Raw genomic sequence first — 18356 nt, 5'->3', positions numbered from 1 at the left:
CTTTTTTTTTTTTCGACTATTTCTGTTGCGATATTGTGCATAGTTTTTATTGCGTCTGTGGTTATCCGTAGAGGACTTCATATTTCTGTAAAAAAAAGTGAGGTTCGCCAGTTAGAATTTTTTATCACGTTAGGTGAAACACCCTGTATAATAGACGTCCGTACAACCATGTGCTTTTTAAACGTATACAAGGTGTCTCAGTTAAATCCCCGGACTAAATAATTCGCGAACGGGTGCACCAATCGAAGAACTTTTTTTTTTAGAAGTATCTGTCCGATACCACCTACAGGCTGCGCACCGTGTGAATGAGTGGAAGGCGCTTTAAATGGAAATTTAAATGAGTTTCTTGAAAAACATAACTTCTAAAGCAGGGTGCCGTCGGCATGGAAATGCGTATTATCCCTTTTGGGACCTTCAGTGGACACCTTTTAGAGAAAAATCTGCCACCGAAGCGGGTCATTGGTTGCAGTAATTAATTGGTTTCGGTGTACATATCTTTGTCGCGGCTGGTCGCGGTGAAGCGCAAAAGGACGCTCTTCCACTCCATTATCCATCAATGAATTACGTGTTCTAAAGCTTACTTCGCAATGGGGAGTGCCGAAGAAAAAAATGGAAAGCATGTGATATCAAGATACGAGTACTATGTGATTAACTGTGTTTTTTCCGTGCGATCATAACAGAGAAAGGGCATATATCAGTCAGATAAGCGGAGTGGGGACTGGCGTAGCCTCTTTGACGCTGTTATTTTTTCTCCAGCACTCCCCGTTGCCCCGTTGCGAAGTAAGCGCACGAACACGTAATTCATTGGTGGATAAGGGTGTGGGAGAGCGTCCTTTTTCGCTTCACCGCGACCAGCCGCGACAAAAATATGTAAACCGAAACCAATCAATTACTGCAACAAATGACCAGCTTTGGTGGCAGATTTTTCTGTAAATGGTGTCCACTGAAGGTCCCAAAAGGCGCAGTACCCATTTTAATGCCGACAGCACCCTGCTTAAGAAGTTATGTTTTTCAAGCAACTCATTTGAATTTTATTTGAATTTTATTTAAATAATGAGCGCCTCCCACTTATTCACACGGTTCGCGCAGCTTGTAGGTGGTTTCGGACAGATACTTGTAAAAAAGAAAGTTCTTCGATTGGTGAACCCGTTCGCGAATTATTTAGCCCTGGGATTTAACTGAGACACCCTGTATAATAGACATCTTGAAGACCTACTCGACGACGTATTTAAGACTGTAATAAGCGTCACATTAACCGAAGACGTCATGTAGACGTCACTTGATTTTTTGCCATTCTCTCCAGGACATGCAGGTTTAACCACTGTATGTAACTTTCACTGTGGGCAGCTTGCTGTACGAAAAGAAGAAAATCATTAACATATCTGATTTTTATTTGTTCATTTGTTGTTCTTTTCTTCCTTCAATCACTGTCAGTGTAAATTGGCAGTGTAAAACAGTGATACGAGATGTCTGGAAACGTCTTGGCTGGATGCTTATATGATTTGCAGCACAGGTTTCTGCAGCGCTGGAATGGTTCGTAAACACTGCTACTATAACAGTAAACATGTTATACAAGCAGTAGCGTCAACCAAAACACTGGATGTGTTCACATCCGCAGTACACAGATCTACAGAGTCACTATATACATACATCTCCATTACGTTGCATACTTCATCAATTGGAAAGAGCAAGAAGAGAAGTCGACAGACGCTCACTTTGTGAAGTCTATACAGGTGTGAAAAGGCTCTAGGATGGTACCGTCAAGAGCAATTTTTCCTGTCATCGCACAGGAGGTTGCAAGCCACGAGGCAAGGAAGAAAGACAGCTCATATCTCAAGGCTCGTGTAAACTTGGGAAACACTGCCTTTCCTTACGTGACACCGTTCGAAGCAAATGGAATAGCTGAAGTCACCTAGAGGAAAACTGGCTGAAGGAGTGCCCAATTGGAATTTGCTGACTGCCGATGATCGGCAGGCCATCGGCAATCGGTCGGCAAACGACTTCATCGGCCAAGAATGATTGAATCAAGCATGGTCCAATGTCAATAGCAGAGTATGTTGGTCAACGGACGCTGGCCCCACAGCATGCCCTGACACCTTGTTGGCGTGCATCGTCTAGCCAACATCATGTGGTCGTAGCGAAGAGACTCACCGAAAAGAACACACAGCCCCTCTTTTTTCGGCAATAGTGATACATATCACGAGATTTAAACCATATCCTGTTCTCTACCCAAGTGGAAAGTGGCGACTGCCAACCATTGACTAGTGGTCGGTTTTTGGTCGGCATGCGACGTAGTCGGCCACTGCACCTTGGACCAACGTCAGTATGATGTCGCTCACAGTTGTTGTCGAACGACGTTGTGCAGCGATTTGCAGGCGTGCTATGAGAGTTTTGCATAATATAGGCTGGCCAATGTCGGCCCTGCACTGCAAACAAACCCCAAAACAATGCAGCTTCTACTCATAAAAAAAAAAAAAAAAGAAGACGACGCTTTGACGGTTGGCAGAAAGTCGGATGACAGTTGGCCAACGACTCTTTCGGCCAGCCAACGTTGGCGCAATGTTGCATAGTGGTAGGCAGAGCGAGATTTGGCAAGCCGTCCGCCTGGGGGCAGACCGGTAGCAAGAACGAGCTCGTTGGCCAAGCATCTGCCAAGCACGGCTAGGTTTGCTAGCCAAACTCCTGCCAAGCTCGGTCCAATCTCGGTATGCTTCCTTGGAGAGAGGGAAAGGCGGAATGGTGCAGCACTACGCAAGTTCCAGTTTCGATTGGCCAAGAGATTGTCTCGAACCAAAAGCAGTAAGAAACACAGACGTTATCTTCATGGTGAGTTAATACGACCATAAATTCTTCATTTCAGTGTTGTTTGTGTACACGTCGAATTAAACTTAGACACTTCACCTTTCATTTAGACTCACACGCGAACAGGACTCTCGAATCTGTGGAAACTCGCGAGACAACCTATGTATAGTATCTGTTCTTCCTCAAGAAATGCTTACGTCTTCCCATCCTAGAGTTAGCAATACGAGAAATGCAATTGCTTTTCTTTGTGAGCTGTTTAATTCTGGTGGTCTCGGGCATATTGCGAGCTTTTATGATTCTCCCTTTCTCTGTTTTTTTCTTCTTTCATTTTGAAACGCTGTTCCATTGTCGAAATTTCCGTGCTCTAAAACGGCGTGCTCACTGTCCATTGTGGGAAATACGAGCAACAAACAAAGGATGATAAATCGTTACTCTACGCTGCGAGACAATTGAGTATGAATAACGTCTATCCAACGTCGGGCCTACTGCTCTATGACTGTGGGGCCCATGGTCGGCCCATCAATAAAAAGAGATTGCTGGCTAGGGTGAAGCCAGGGAGACCCCGAGCTGCAACCAATCTTGGTTTTGTGCTGGCACTTCCTTGGGCCTATGTCGTTTAGGTCGGCCATATACGTTGACAATCCCCGACCTTGGCCCGGTCACTTTGTCGGGCCGACAACTTTTAGTCTGACACTGTACATCGGGCCGACTTTGTGCCGACATTGTTTTTCCCATTGGATGTCCCTCCAGGCAGTATTGCACAGCACAAGAAATTCAATCTCAAACTTTCACCGTACCACTTGATTACGCGTCACAATCTTCATAATATCCTGGCAAGCTTTAATATCAGTCATGACGAACAACATCACCTAAATGACAAGATCAGCGTAGAGATTAGAGTGAACCAGATGAAGAGCAAAGATGAAACACCATTTCGGTTTTTGAAGCAGCAAGGGGATGATGACCCAAGGGGGACGGGAAATCCAGAGAAGGATGAATTCATGCTTGTCATAATGACACCGCTTCAAAAACAGTTGTTGCAAAAACTTGGACACGAAAACATAGGGAGCCACGGCACAACAGGGCATGACTTCCAGCTCACGACTATTGAAACTGTTGACGATATGGAAGTGGAATACCCTGTGCAATCCTCATCAGCAACCATTTTAATTACAGAGTCATTCATTGGCCTGTGCACGGGGACACTGCAAAGTATTTATGTCTGATGACGCACACGCGTATTATAATAGGGTGGACCCCGATATTCCCGGTTGCGAAATCCCCGATCTGGAAATTCCCGTTCTCGAAACAAAGAAAATCAAGGAGAATGCTCGATTGCTTCGTAACATGGTATGCCGTATTTAAAAACACGGTATCACTATTTAACCACCCAAATTAACGGGTTTTCGATGTCTGCCCAAGTCGTTTTAGCGAACGAAAGCCAAATTTTAGCGCCCGTGAGGCTTAGCAGGGCAGGCATGACGGAACACCACGCTGGTTAGTTCAAGTTCAGTGTTTGCATTTCCATGTCCAGGATAGTCTAAGTTCGCTGTTGGCAGTTTCCCGCAGGCGACTGTGCATTTTATACAAATAACGTTTATTCCAACAAGTTTCCAAGTTTATTATTACAAGTAGTTTATTTTGCAGCGGGGATTTCGATCAATTTCGGGGTACACCCTTAATGCTTGGAAGAATTTAAGAAAGGTTACAGATTTTGATCGCGTCGTAAAAGTAGATGTCGGTTCTGACGCTTCAAATTTTGCAGACTGATAGTCATTCGCCTGAAGTTTTATATTTATCATTTTTTTTTTTTTTTGTTCTCAAATGCTATCACTTTGTAGGAAAAAACTTAGAAGCAAAGCAAATTCTCATCTGGTCTATCGGGTTGTTGGTTGTTCCATAGGGTGAGGGCAGTGGCGGTCCCAAGTGGGGGGGGAGGTCGCCTCCCCCCCCCAAAAGCATAGCCTGGTCCAGTTTTCGTCTCTTCCTCAACGTTTTCTCGCACGAAATTCTATCACTGGACCAGTGATAGGATTTCGTGCGAGAAAAGGTTGAGCCCGTGTCCAGAACCCCCCCAAAGTACTTCGCTGGGACCGCCCCTGGTGAGGGGTAACTTCGCCAATAATCCTGGCGGTTACCGTGGTACAGGGAGCATCCTAATGAAGATTATACTGAGGGATGCTCCATAATGTAAAAGCCTGAGTCTGTGCACACAGAGGGATACGCCATTTCTGCATCTACGCCATCTGGATGCTCGCATGTTTTCTGTGGTGGGTAGTCTTCTTGGACTACCAGGCAGAAAAAAAAAAAGATAAAAAGGAAAGGCCACTTGGGATGATTACACGGCTCTGATTTAGCGAGGGCGCATCGGCGAGCGCATCTGCGCAAGCGTCATCACCGTCGCATTTTCTGTTACCAAGACGACGACAGACGCCCTCCGCACTGTACGGTTTTGGTATTTGAATTCTTGTTGCGGCTTTGTCTTTGGTATGGCCGAGAACGAGCAAACAACATCTGATGAAGAAACATCCACAGCACTTAAAAGGGTCTTGAGAAGGGTATTTACCCTGCTCTTGAGGGTTTGCATCCGGGCGGATCCAGACCCTCACTTTAGGGGTGCATGTTGACTTGATGACTTGTCAATGGTTGTGTTCGGAAAGACTAGACGATTGTGTTGTCTCTGTTCTTTTTTTTTCTGTTTCGAAATAATTTTTCTAGACTCCCGGGGTTCTCGACAGCAGACTCCCATTGACTCTCCTCTCAATGCGGGTCGCTGAAGGCTGAAGTCGATGACGTACGATGACTGATACGTCACGACTCGCGCGCCAGTTGAATAAACCACGACCTACTAGATTACAACGACCATGTCACAACCACCAACACCTATGAGGCGCCTGTCCGCACGATCCGCCAGGGCCGCTACTCATCGGCACGCCACGATTGGACGATGGAAATTTGAATTCTGAACGCGCAGAAGCGTATGTACGACTACCGTAGCAGACGACAGCGATAGCTCCTTTGAAAACGCGTAGAATGATGATGATAATCAACCTCAGAATGAAACATCTGTGGAACGTCCACCGCTTGTACAGAAATACTAAGGTAAGCTGAAGTACAAAGCATTGTAGAAGTTGAGGAAGCAATAAGTGAGACGATGGGAAGCGCCACCGCTAGCTTCCAAAAATGCGGCGCTGGGAAGGGGTACACACGACATGGTCGTTGTAATCTAGTAGGTCGTGGAATAAACAAACTATGGTAAACTAGGAACCGCACCTTCCCCCTACATCACCTCACCCACACCATAGCCCACACAACCTAAAAAGCCAATGAGAAGGCTCTGTTGCACACGCAACTTTGCTATGAACACACCTATCCAGAAATTCCGAAACTAACATCTGAGCGATTTTTGCATGAAACTACAAAACCGAAACCGGAAAACTGACATTCCCTGCGGGTAAGGCACCGCCTCGTATTCATGCTGACACGACACAACGTTCACGGCTTGTGCAACTCATCCATCCTGCAGCTTCAAAACTGTCTGTTGTCACACCATTTGTCCGGACATAAAACGCGCGAAGCACCAATGTTTACCGCACATAGAAAAGAGATACAGAGTGGGGAGGCAGGCAAACATGTGGAACATTTATATAATAGGGATCAATCAATCAAAGCCTTTACTAAACCCGACAACACAACAGTGTAGCAGCTAGTCGAGTCACATAATCACAAAGAAATCTGTCGTCATGCGTTCAATACCACCACCGTACTTTTCTTCGTTGAACTTCAGTGCAAGAGAGCCGTTACCGCAGGCTTCAGAACCCATAAATCACGCTCGTTGTGTGTGTGTCTCCTTCCTATCGTCTCGTTTTTACGCGTTAAATCTTTAGTAAGAAATGCATAAGTTATCATGCGAATATACAGCAAGCGAAATGTAAACACCAGCAACACGTGACTTTTTAGCCTCGTTCACAAACTGACACGCAAATACCATTTCGCTTCCACGCATGCGTTCATGGTCAGATATCGGGCGCTGACGGTACCACAGTACGGTGAATTAAGCCTATTTGGACAAGGATACGAAAAAATAACACCCAGTTGCAGATCGCGGGATAGAGTGTGGCCGATACAACTGATTGAGGCAACAGAAAACCATGTCCAGGCAAGTTCTACAGCTCGAACCGGAGTCTGAACTCCATTTTCAAGGTATGAGACATATCTGGTTTCCGAACAATTTTCACAACATGCGGAAGCCATATTGCTGGTCGCCGATTAATATATGCGACGGAATCTTTTCCCGATTGTTCTGTAAGACGCCAAGATATAGTTCAATATACATGATTGAGTCATTGGTTCGAAAGCACACTTCTCCGATCCCTGTAACTACGTTGAACTTGCCTTGTAGATGTTTGCCGTGTGTTAGTCAGCAAAGCCCAATACTGTTCTTGATTGTCCCTCTCGGCTTAATATAATTATGATGGGATGCACAAATAGTCACTGTTCCATCAGTAGTGCCTCACTACCAGTGCACGAGAAAGAAGCAAGAGAACATGGGGTGTACACACTGGGAAATTGTGTAGACCATAATTGTACCATGTTCTTTATATTTTCGTGGCAATCTTTGTGCCTGCATATGAACTAACACTGTGAACACGGGCAGCAAATGATATTGCATCTGGTAATGCTGCCGTTGGAATGCTATATTCAAAGGGTGTACGTCTGTACGAATTTATTGTAGCAACGCATACAGCTATGCGTGTACCTGTGTAACGTGTGCTGCTAAAAAAGTGCCTTTGCCACAGGACTGGTCTCGATTTCTGTGTATTACTAGATTTTTGAGGGCTTAATGGCTTTAGCAATCTGTCGACGTGCTGATGATGAAAATCTTTAGAGAGCGGCTGGTGATCTATATTGATTCAGGTTTCTTGAGAGTGGAACGGAGCCCGCGGGAATTTTCAATGAAATATTTAACCTTCAGTGAGCATGGTGGTGACTAGAAGTCCAACACTTCCCGGTTTGTTTTTCCTCGTAGGCATTCGCCCGTGTATAGGAGAGAGTGCATAAGACCTCATATGATTTTTTGCAAGTTTTTTCCTTTTCGAGAAAAATGTGGAATGCATGCATATTTCGTTTTTTGAAACTGCAGTGCAAGGTTGTGCATACTATCTCACACGCGTTACCACAGTATATTGTGACAATAAAATGATATTTCAAATTTTTTGAGGCAAAAGAAAAGAATCCATTTGTTCAGTATACCTGTCATTGAGTTTCACACAGATGTTACTGCAGAAAGTTACTGGAAGAAAGCAAGGAGAATATGTTTTTATTTAATATCATTTTTAATAATGTGACAGTTACTAGTGGTCAAATGCTTTTAAATTTTACATGTAGCAGCTGTACATTCTGTATTGATGACAATGCTTCAGATGATGCTGGTGATATTAGAGCCCAAAATCTTGTGAAGTGCTGTAATTTAATGACCTAACAGCAAAATATAGGAGTGACTATGCCTCAGTAGTTAGGTGCCTAATGTCTCATTCTTTGTCCACAGGGCCATTCAACGATGTAGTGACTTCACACCTTAAGCTGTCAAACCCGACAGATAGACGTATCTGCTTCAAGGTGAAGACAACTGCTCCAAAACGATATTGCGTACGGCCTAACAGTGGTATCCTCGAGCCCAGGCAATCTATCCAAGTAGCTGGTATGGCGAAAACTTTCCCAAAGATTTCGTCGACGTTCAAACTCGTTTCCAATGAATGTTCACGTGAGCTTGCACAGAATTACATTTGCTGATGTCATGTACATTTCAGTTATGCTGCAGCCCTTCGAGTATGACCCAACAGAGAAGAACAAGCACAAGTTCATGGTGCAGACCATGTTTGCTCCAGATGGTGATGTCAACCAGGAGACAGTCGTAGGTATCATTTGCTTTTGGTGCAGAGTTTTTCATGCTGCTCTCTTACTTTCCTCTACGAGGGTGGGAAAACAAACACCAGATAATTTTGTTATTACTGGTGCATGTTTCCCCACACATTATTTTGCGAGCTTGTATGAATGCATATTGTGAAATATTTGCTTGAGGGCTCCACAATGAAGGTGCCTGAGCAATGAGCAGAAGAGAGAGCATCGCTTCTGCGAGCGCTGTCTTCTGCCCATTGATCAGGCACCTTCATTATGGAGTTGATCCACCAGCTAGCCTGTGTCTACGCAATTTTATTGCTTAAGGGCTGTAGTGAAAATATAGTTCCAGGAAGGGGTTTGCTCATCCTGTGAGTGTGTATGTTTTGTTTTGCTTTTTGTGATTTGGCCTAGAGTTTCTGGTGCATCTTGATGAAATCCACCTAAAAACTTTATATTGCTCTCCTAACAAAGGCCTTCAAGCACTGTTCCACTGATGCACTTTCCGTATGTCATGTTTCAAGGTCCACAGTGTTTAGTTTCCGGAGACGAAATCTAGGTTTGCTGGGCATTGAGAAAGTTAGTTGGAATTTTGCATGAACAGACACACAACCCCTGATAGATTGATATGCTGTGCATAAGAAATAAGCTGAATCTTCTGTACATTTATGGAAAGTGCTGGTGCAGTGTTGCAGCCTCCAAAAATACCCTTGAGCAACTGTCATGTACAGGATTGTCGTTCCCTCTTATTAGTGGTACTATTTGAGCAGTGCTGCCTATTAGGTGACTTCAGCCTAGGCAGATGTGGGATTAAATAAGCTTTACACAAACCACAAGAAAGTTCATTGTATCTACTAGTGCACTACAAGCAATTATCCTTAGTAAGGGGATGATTAGACTGATAACATGGATGACTGCCAGCACACCTTTGCAAAAGCCCTTGTAAGATAATATCTGATATTTTTAGATACGCTGTGTGTCACATGTTGCACTACTTCACAGTATGTTGAAACAACCACTAGTGATTTATTGGTCTCGAATTCTGGAGACCGTGCTCATACATAAGGAATTTCTTCGCATTTCCATCCAGACTACAATAGCCAGTGAAATTGCAATTATTTTGGAATGACTCATGCGGCTGAAATCTTGCTCCCTCCACCAAAAATAAAAATGCAGTTGCTTTGCTCGTTTTTACGTCTGCAATGCTGTGCTTCAGTGTTGCCTGCTGTGGAGTAGTGCTCCTACTTATTGTGCAGGAGTATTTTGAGCTGTTTTGTAAGCTTTGGCTATGCAATGAATATAGTAGTGTCACATCATTTCTGTGCAGAATGTAGGGGGTTTCCTGGCCAGACACATTTGATAAAAAATAACCTGCAGTTTCAACATAGTGTTATTTTTTGTGACGTCTGAGCGAGTCGCACACATACTTGTCAGACACTAGTGAGAGCATTGACTCATACTATAAGGAGAAACGGAGCCATGATGCTATAACACAGGTGGTTGCATACACATGCACTACACACAGTATGTCTCTCTCTGCCAACTTGTCTTAACTGAACTCTCTGTAGTCTCATCTCTTGTAGGATGTCTCATAGCAGGAAGTAGATGCTAAGGCTCGCCTATTATGGGACAAATTCAGCATCTTTGTCTGAGAAACTGGTCCACTGATAGTTGGCAAATTTGAATTGCAAAACAGAGAACAGAGGTTGTTTTAAATCATAAGGAGTCTGTCTTTTTCTTTTTTCTGCACACACCGAGGTACAAATGGTACCCATACAAAGGTACACCGAGGCACTTAAGGTACAAATGGTGCTCGGCAATCTTTGTAGAAAATACAGGCATACTTGCCCAAGTTCTCATCAAAAACAGCTAATCACTTTGATGACAAGCAAAGAAGATGCCTTCTCAAACTTTACACTTCATGTGGTAAAGTCTGCACTCATCAAGGCACATTGTGAGAGTAAATGCCAGTCTGTAGTGTGTATATCTGCTAGAACGTAAGAGGGTGTAGAGACCTGTGCGGATGCTTATTTTGCTCTAAACGTGTGATCTACATCCATGCACACAAAATCTGTCGGTGCTGGTCCCCATCCATCCTGTGAAATGGAATGCTTTATCCGCATTGTCTCCAAAAGCAACTGTCCAATTGCACAGATGGTGTGTTAGGATGAAACTACATAGGTACATATTGCAGATACAAGATCTTATTTTGCCTCATCTTATTTTTGTATTGTGAGCAACTTTATTACCTGTGCATACTATACTATACACTCCAAATGTAGGAACACATTCTTTTGTCATTCGTTGCCAATGCTCATTTTTGCTCATAACTCATTTTGAAGACGCAAAGGTGGCAGGACTCAACCTGGGTGAGGTCGCCAGCAACATAATGTTGATGCGCAGTGCAAAAAAAATCATGGCAGGTTTGGTCAGCTCATAAGAGCATTGATTCGATGCTCTTATGAGATATGGTGCTCTTACAATTTCATTTCATTTATTTTACCTTAAAGGCCCTGGAAAGGCATTACATAAGGGGGAAAGTAAGACTGAAAACCAGCTTTAAAAGAAACGTGCATGGTCAAAAAACATTCCTTCACAAACATCCTGAAATTGGCGTAAATCTGATATTGAAACAACTTCTACTGGCAAGTGGTTCCATTCAGAAATGCCCAGCTGTAATGTCAAGAATTTGTAGGCATCGGTGTGACAGAACCTTTGCTGTAATTTATAAGGATGGTCAAGTCGACTTGATGAAAAATGTGCTGGCATGATATAAGAACTAGAATTATAAAGTTTGTACAAGAGAATGAGCCGAGATATCTTGCGTCTTCTAGACAACAAAGGAATTTTGTACTGAGCCTTTACTTGAGTTATGCTCACAGCAGGGTCATGTATGTTGAAAATAAACCTTACAGCATTAATTTGTATATGTTCAAGCATGTTTATGAGATATTTTTGATGAGGGTTCCAAACAACTGAAGCAAACTGGAGTTTGGAGCGTACAAAATAATTAAATGCCCAAAGTTTAACATAAGCTGTTGCTTGGTCACTTTTATCACTGCACATCACAAGACTAACACTGAAAGACTTACAATTGAACATTCATGAGAACATTCGCTAATATTTAATGACATGAACCATTTATTGTTTGTTATTCTTCACTTGAAAAAACTGCTTTTCCAAGGGAGTATTAGAGTAAAATAGCACACGCAAAGCTGGGTGGAGCAAAGCTTGCTTGCTTTTTTACTTTTATTATTATAAGAATAGATTGAAGTGATTTTGATGTGCAGATACTTGGCACTTCCATTGCACATAACATGAAAAGAAAATAACACCTAATACACCTAGCCTAACACCTAATAACATATGTTTGGGTTTCTTGAAAACTATTTTAATAATGGAGTAATGTGCCCATTCACACAGCTGGCCTGAGAATGGGGTTATGGGAAGAAAACTAGAGACACAGAGACAAACAGGGACAACACCAACACTTCCTCAGCTCTGGTTTTCTTCCCATCATCATGTACCAGCTACTCTGTGCTCCCTCTCTTCTGTTGATTAGGCTATCTTGCCATGGTCAGAAAAATTATTTTTTAAAAATCAATCTCTGCGGTATGACATTTGGCAAACTCACTTCATGTACAGCTTCTTTCTGTGTTTGCAAATGTGATAGCCTCATTAACCAAAACCAAAAGTTTGAGCCAAACCATGTGCTTCCTCACATAGTCTCAGCATCTCTGACAGCATAAATGAAATTCCCAACAACAACAATGAACAAAGTAGAATAAGGCAAGCTAGCTGTTGTATACATGCATCATTTCCTTGAGTTTGAGGAAGCACAAGAAGACAGACAAACTCTCTCATGTCAAGCTTGAGGAAATGATGCCTTATTCATATAACAACCATGTGCATGGAGAGCTGCCTCCTTATTTGGCCATTTATGTGATCTCTCTTGTGTTCACTTCCTCTGATGATAGAGGCACACTGTTGTAGCATATTGCGGTAAGGGGATAAAAATGACTTTGCTTCGACATAAAAATGACAATTTGAAATATTTGCTTGAGTTGACATCCCCCATAAAGCTAGTGGCTTGCTCGTTGTCAACAACAAAGTCCAGTGCTTCAGATATAAAAGGTACTCCATAGACTATTGAAGTAGCCAGTGCTGTACCAAACTGTTTTGGGTGGGTGGAAGAATATAGGCCACAAAGGAATGCAGAGTTTTTCACATTATTTTAGTGCATGTCATCAAACCAATAGCGAAGCTGTTCTGTATAGTTTGGCTCATGTTGTATATGTTTATTCTGCTGCTGCTGTGTATCTATGCCATATTTCATGTATTGACGGGTGTATGTTCTTAGTTTCATTTTACAATGCTTGTTTGTTTTCCCAGTGGAGAGATGTCAATCCAGAAAATTTGATGGATTCTAAACTACGCTGTGTCTTCGAAATGCCCACCGATAATGCTCCCCAGGTAAGATGTCCAAGCTTTATTACTTTAATGCGATTTAAAATATCCAGGTGAAACGCTCTGCTGGAAACGAATTGCTTCAACACAGTGATTCATGTTGAACATGTGTGTTCAATGTTCAGAGAGCCATCCGATGAAGTGATTCTTTAAAACAATCAACAATGGGGGGTTGCACGTAACTAATCAGGGTTTCACATTTTTATATATATACGTGAAAAATGTTGCTTTCGGACATGTGTCGATTCAGATTTCTCCTATCTGTTCCAGTTTGATATTATTAAAACCATGCTTTTTATGCATGTTAATTCCAAAATTATCCCATTTCAGTACTTTACATTCAGAGTATGGATTTTGAAGTAGACTAAGCAATGCTTGTGATTTCCTGAATAACTCCGACATGTAACATGGGGTGTGGCAAACCCAAACTTCTAATCCTCTTAAATTTCAGATTGACAAGCTGGCAGTCATGTCTAGAAATGTTTAAAAGCATGGTGCCTAAAATGTAGTGGAACATTATTTCACACCAAAATCATGGAACTGTGTAACGTGTTTGCTGTTGAAGGCAGGGGAATGTGGGGATTTCAGCTCCTGTGTCTAGGGACCTACAGATGGGTTTATTAGTAGAGCCTGAAGTTTTTGGGAAATAATTTTTCCCCAATTCGGGGGGTAGAAATCAGGGAAATCGACATGTGCTCTAAATTCATGCAAATTTGGGTGGGAAAACTTCCAGTATGCTAAATTTGGGGAGGCTCTATTACTCAAAGAAACTGTACAGATTTAGTACAAACAGTGATGTAACTGCATTTGCTGCCAAACAAGTTAGTGTGCATTCCTACAGACGTCTCAGTGAGGGCAATTTGCCGGGTAAAAATCAGGTTTTACCCTACAGAGGCAACCTTCAATTCGGGGTGCAAACTCGGGGAAGAAACGGGTTAAACCCTAAAACTTCGGGCTCTGTTTATTAGAAGTCACATGTTTAGCAGCTTTCCCCGTATGTAAAACAGTGTTGCTAGTTTAGGGAAATTTCTTATTTTGCAAAGTGTGGCAAAGTATTTGGGGGAGTAACGTCATGTTGTCACCGATTGTCAAAGCCTCTTATGTTTGCCTAGCAACATATTCTCTTTGACAGACCACTGACAAGGAGGATTTCCCAAAATTTGTCAGGATGGAACATTCAAATGAGCTTTAATTGACAGGGCTACTATGAATGATGATGATGTTCTATGTGAACAACACACCCTCACAGTCTATGAGAGCCAGGCAGACTATGTATGCCTAGGCATTGGACAAATTTCGCTTGATAAGTAATCAGTCCAACCCATGGCAAGTGTGATTTCTGTTTATTACTTGCCAAGTGGAATTGTGATTGTTCCCAGCACCTAGCCTACCATTTCTGTCTTGCATGTTGTCATTGGTATATGAGGGAATACCATCACAGTGTGCCATGTCCTGAAATGCTGGAAAAATTTTGTGTCCAACAGCTTTTATAAAAATGCTAGAATCTCAGTGTGGCACATTTTCAAGTGATTAGACCTGGAAGTGAGATTCTGTGCTACAGTCTTTATTCAGTCAGGTAACTTATGGTGTGTCTGTGGGTTTGTTTTTTGCAAACAAAAAAAAAAAAGGGGGGGGGGGGGCTGGGAAACAGTGGGCTGGGCTCTGAATAGAATTCAGTGACAGCAACTCACGTTCAGCATATATTGAAAACAAAAAAGTAAATATGAAACCATGGAAAAGTAACTGGCTTGGCTCAGCCTTTATTTAAACACCAGTTCTCTCTCCCCCTCCTTTTCTTACACGGTCCCTGTATGTTGATCATGAAGGGAATCTGGCCCCCTGCCTGTATTTAGTTTGGCACCCCTGTTCTACAATATGAATTGCAGTGACACCATTAGAATCGCAGTACACAAGGTTGTGCTTGTTGTTCTTGATAATCTGACTTTGTGGGCATTTCCTAATGGTAAATGCACTGGCATAGCTCCTTACTTTTTTCATGTTGAGTTAGCTGAACAATCTCTTTACCAGGTGTACTGTGGTGCCCAATTGGAATGTAGGTGACAATAATTTTTTTAAGTGCAAACTGCTGTGACTCGCCGTAAAGACCCACTTAAGTGATTCCATGAGAATTGTGCTGCACCGCATGTAGTATTATTGAGATTCCAAGTGCCTGGCACCCAAGGCTCCTTTTGGTTGCTGAAAACAATCTTTACGTAGGCATATCATCTGCATTCAAAATTGAATTATCACTCCTTGCTTCAAACAAAGATCTGCAAAGCCCATCTAGATTGTGCAACAAGTTATAGCAGTTTGTGCAATATGTACATGCACATTCTGGCTGTGTGCTATGATGATGAAGACTTCTTTTATTATGATGCAGAAAATGTGAGTAGCAACTGAGTCCTGCAGCCCACTACTAAAAAATATGAACTTCTCTCACTCAACTTCAAATGAAAAAAAAAAAAAAGAAAAGAGAGAAAAAAAAAGGAAACTAGAAAAGGCACATCTTTGAAGTGACTGGATGGTCGTTCAACTAGCCCATTGGAAGAAGGTAATGAAAAAGTGGGAGGAACTTGAATATTTTGCTCCACGTTGTGTACAGAGTTGCTGGTGACGTCGTCACAATTAACGTTATACAGGGTGTCTCAGTTAAATCCTTGGGCTAAATAATTCGCGAATGGGTGCACCTATCGAAGAATGTTCTTTTTTACAAGTATCTGTCGGATACCACCTACAGGCTGCACACCGTGTGAATGAGTGGGAGGCGCTCATTTTTAAATAAAAATTCAAATGAGTTTCGTGAAAAACATAACTTCTAAAGCAGGGCGCCGTCAGCATTAAAATGCGTACTACCCCTTTTGGGACCTTCAGAAGACACCTTTTAGAGAAAAATCTGCCACCGAAGCGGGTCATTGGTTGCAGTAATTAATTGGTTTCGGTGTACATATCTTTGTCGCGGCTGGTAGCGGTGAAGCGAAAAAGGACGTTCTTCCACTCCCTTATCCACCAATGAATTACGTGTTTGTGAGCTTACTTCACAACGGGGAGTGCTGAAGAAAAAATGGAAAGCATGTGATACCAAGATACTATGTGATTAACTGTGTTTCATCCGTGCGATCATAACAGAGAAAGGGCGCATATCAGTCAGATAAGCGGGGCGGGGACTGGCGTAGCCTGTTTGACGCTGTTATTTTTTCTCCAGCACTCCCCGTTGTGAAGTAAGCTCACAAACACGAAATTCATTGGTGGATAAGGGAGTGGAAGAACGTCCTTTTTCGCTTCACCGCTACCAGCCGCGACAAAAATATGTAAACCGAAACCAATTAATTACTGCAACAAATGACCCGCTTCGGTAGCAGATTTTTCTGTAAATGGTGTCCACTGAAGGTCCCAAAAGGTGCAGTACCCATTTTAATGCCGACCGCGCCCTGCTTTAGAAGTTATGTTTTTCAAGCAACTCATTTGAATTTTTATTTAAATAATGAGTGCCTCCCACTCATTCACGCGGTTCACAGCTTGTAGGTAGTATCGGACAGATACTTGTAAAAAAGAAAGTTCTTCGATTGGTGCACCCGTTCGCGAATTATTTTGCCCGGGGATTTAACTGAGACACCCTGTAGAAGTAGAATTACATCTTTGTTGCATATAAGATATTACTTAAATAGGCTACTTTGCCTTGCTGTGCATGCACAAAGTGAAATGAAACAAGAATGGATGGAGGCACAGTGTCACCATTGTCATGAATGAGAAATAAAATTGCTTTTGTTATTAAGCCATAACTCAATTCAAAATTTGGAATTTCGCATACACAAATTCTCCTCGCCCAATATCTACAGCCCCCCTAGCCACCGTGCTTCAAACCCTCACAAAATTACTTCATTCTGCTTGACTCCCTTTGCTGCACACAGCATGTCAAGCAGCTTCTCCACTGCTGTGTCCAACGCCCACTCCAGGTGACAGCGAGTGCAATAGGAAGTACCTTCTTTTTGGACACTGGATAGGCAGCTTGCAAGTGAGCATCTGCCTCTCAAGTCTTTGCTATATTTGCGAATAGAGCTGTGTCGTCAGATGTCTGTATGAGCTGCTTTCACTTAGTGTGTTGCTTTTAAGACAGATTGTCTCAGTGTATTCATGCTATGCTCTCCAGCACTTTCCTGGACGGTGTCATAACTCCTCTGAATACTTTGCACTTCACGCCACTTTGCAAAAGAACTTTGTAAAAAAATCGCCAAATAGTGAATAACATCAAGTTGTATATTGTGTTGTAATCCCTCAGGAAGCATTCACAACTCACAAGATAACCTTGTAGCATGTATTATGAGAGTGCATAGTGGGGAGGCTGTATTGAACCTTCCAGTTTGAGTGATTCCTATATGTCATGCTCACTGCTAGGTGGGCTGTGTCAAGCTGTCTAATCCAACCTTAACTTCCATAAAACCCATTTACAGTCACTAAAAACATGGCTTATTCATAACATGAATAGTAAGGCACTACATTGTGTGGCATTGTGGGGGCACTACACAAGTGAGTAAGGTGCAAGGTTAATGGGCTTCACAGACTAGAAGACTATAGCAAGTGTGGTGCAAACATGACAACATAGGCATTTTCTTTGAGCTTCCTAGAGGTAGCTAACATGAAGGCTTACTGAAGGCTGGAACCAGAGACACGGAAGAAAAATAATTTTCTCTGACACAGCAACAGTGTATTGGGAATCAAACGCTTATATCCCCAAAAACCTCTGAAGGGGGGAAGGGGAACGAGCGAGGGATTACTTACACAGTTTCCCCTCGTGGCGATCTCCCAAGATTCTAGTAACAACCGTTTCTATTTGTTCCTTTTAGTACGTAAAACAGAAGTCGCTTTAAAAATAGGTTGACAGGCATTACATTCCCGAAGGTGGCCCACGAGTTCACTTGAAATATGAATATTTTCTGTGCTCAGCACGTGTTTTCTAAGACGCTCCTTGATACAGCGACCCGTTTGTCCAACATAACAAAAACCACATTTGAAGGGAATCGAGTACACGACATTCTCCTTAGGGCACACAAAGGGGTTTTTGTGGGTGACCAGACAACCGGTCTTCACAGAGCACACACAGACCAGCTTGTCTGCGCCTTCTCACTTCTGTCGATGAAGGCTCAGACGTGAAGTATGGTGGTCAATAGGTGGCTGACTAATACATGTTTGAA

The 18356-nt window shown here is 42.7% G+C and overlaps 1 protein-coding gene across 3 annotated transcripts in view; it reads left to right on the top strand.

Moving 5' to 3' along the window:
• The first annotated feature begins 6794 nt into the window (after positions 1–6794).
• The window catches only part of LOC135377873 (vesicle-associated membrane protein-associated protein B-like), a 28763-nt gene continuing 17201 nt past the window's right edge, over positions 6795–18356 (top strand). For 2 of the 3 annotated variants that reach the window (XM_064610595.1, XM_064610594.1), the window contains exons 1-4: positions 6795–7005; positions 8351–8503; positions 8613–8716; positions 13093–13173. In XM_064610595.1, coding sequence (XP_064466665.1) covers positions 6954–7005; positions 8351–8503; positions 8613–8716; positions 13093–13173 — 390 coding nt within the window. In that variant the 5' untranslated portion in view covers positions 6795–6953. The remainder of the gene's footprint in view (positions 7006–8350; positions 8504–8612; positions 8717–13092; positions 13174–18356) is intronic. The other variant, XM_064610593.1, reaches the window with a different exon arrangement.

This window comes from Ornithodoros turicata, chromosome 1 (genome assembly GCF_037126465.1).
Source record: "Ornithodoros turicata isolate Travis chromosome 1, ASM3712646v1, whole genome shotgun sequence".
NCBI classification, from domain to species: Eukaryota; Metazoa; Arthropoda; class Arachnida; order Ixodida; family Argasidae; genus Ornithodoros; species Ornithodoros turicata.
This window is presented reverse-complemented; position numbering and strand designations above follow the sequence as displayed.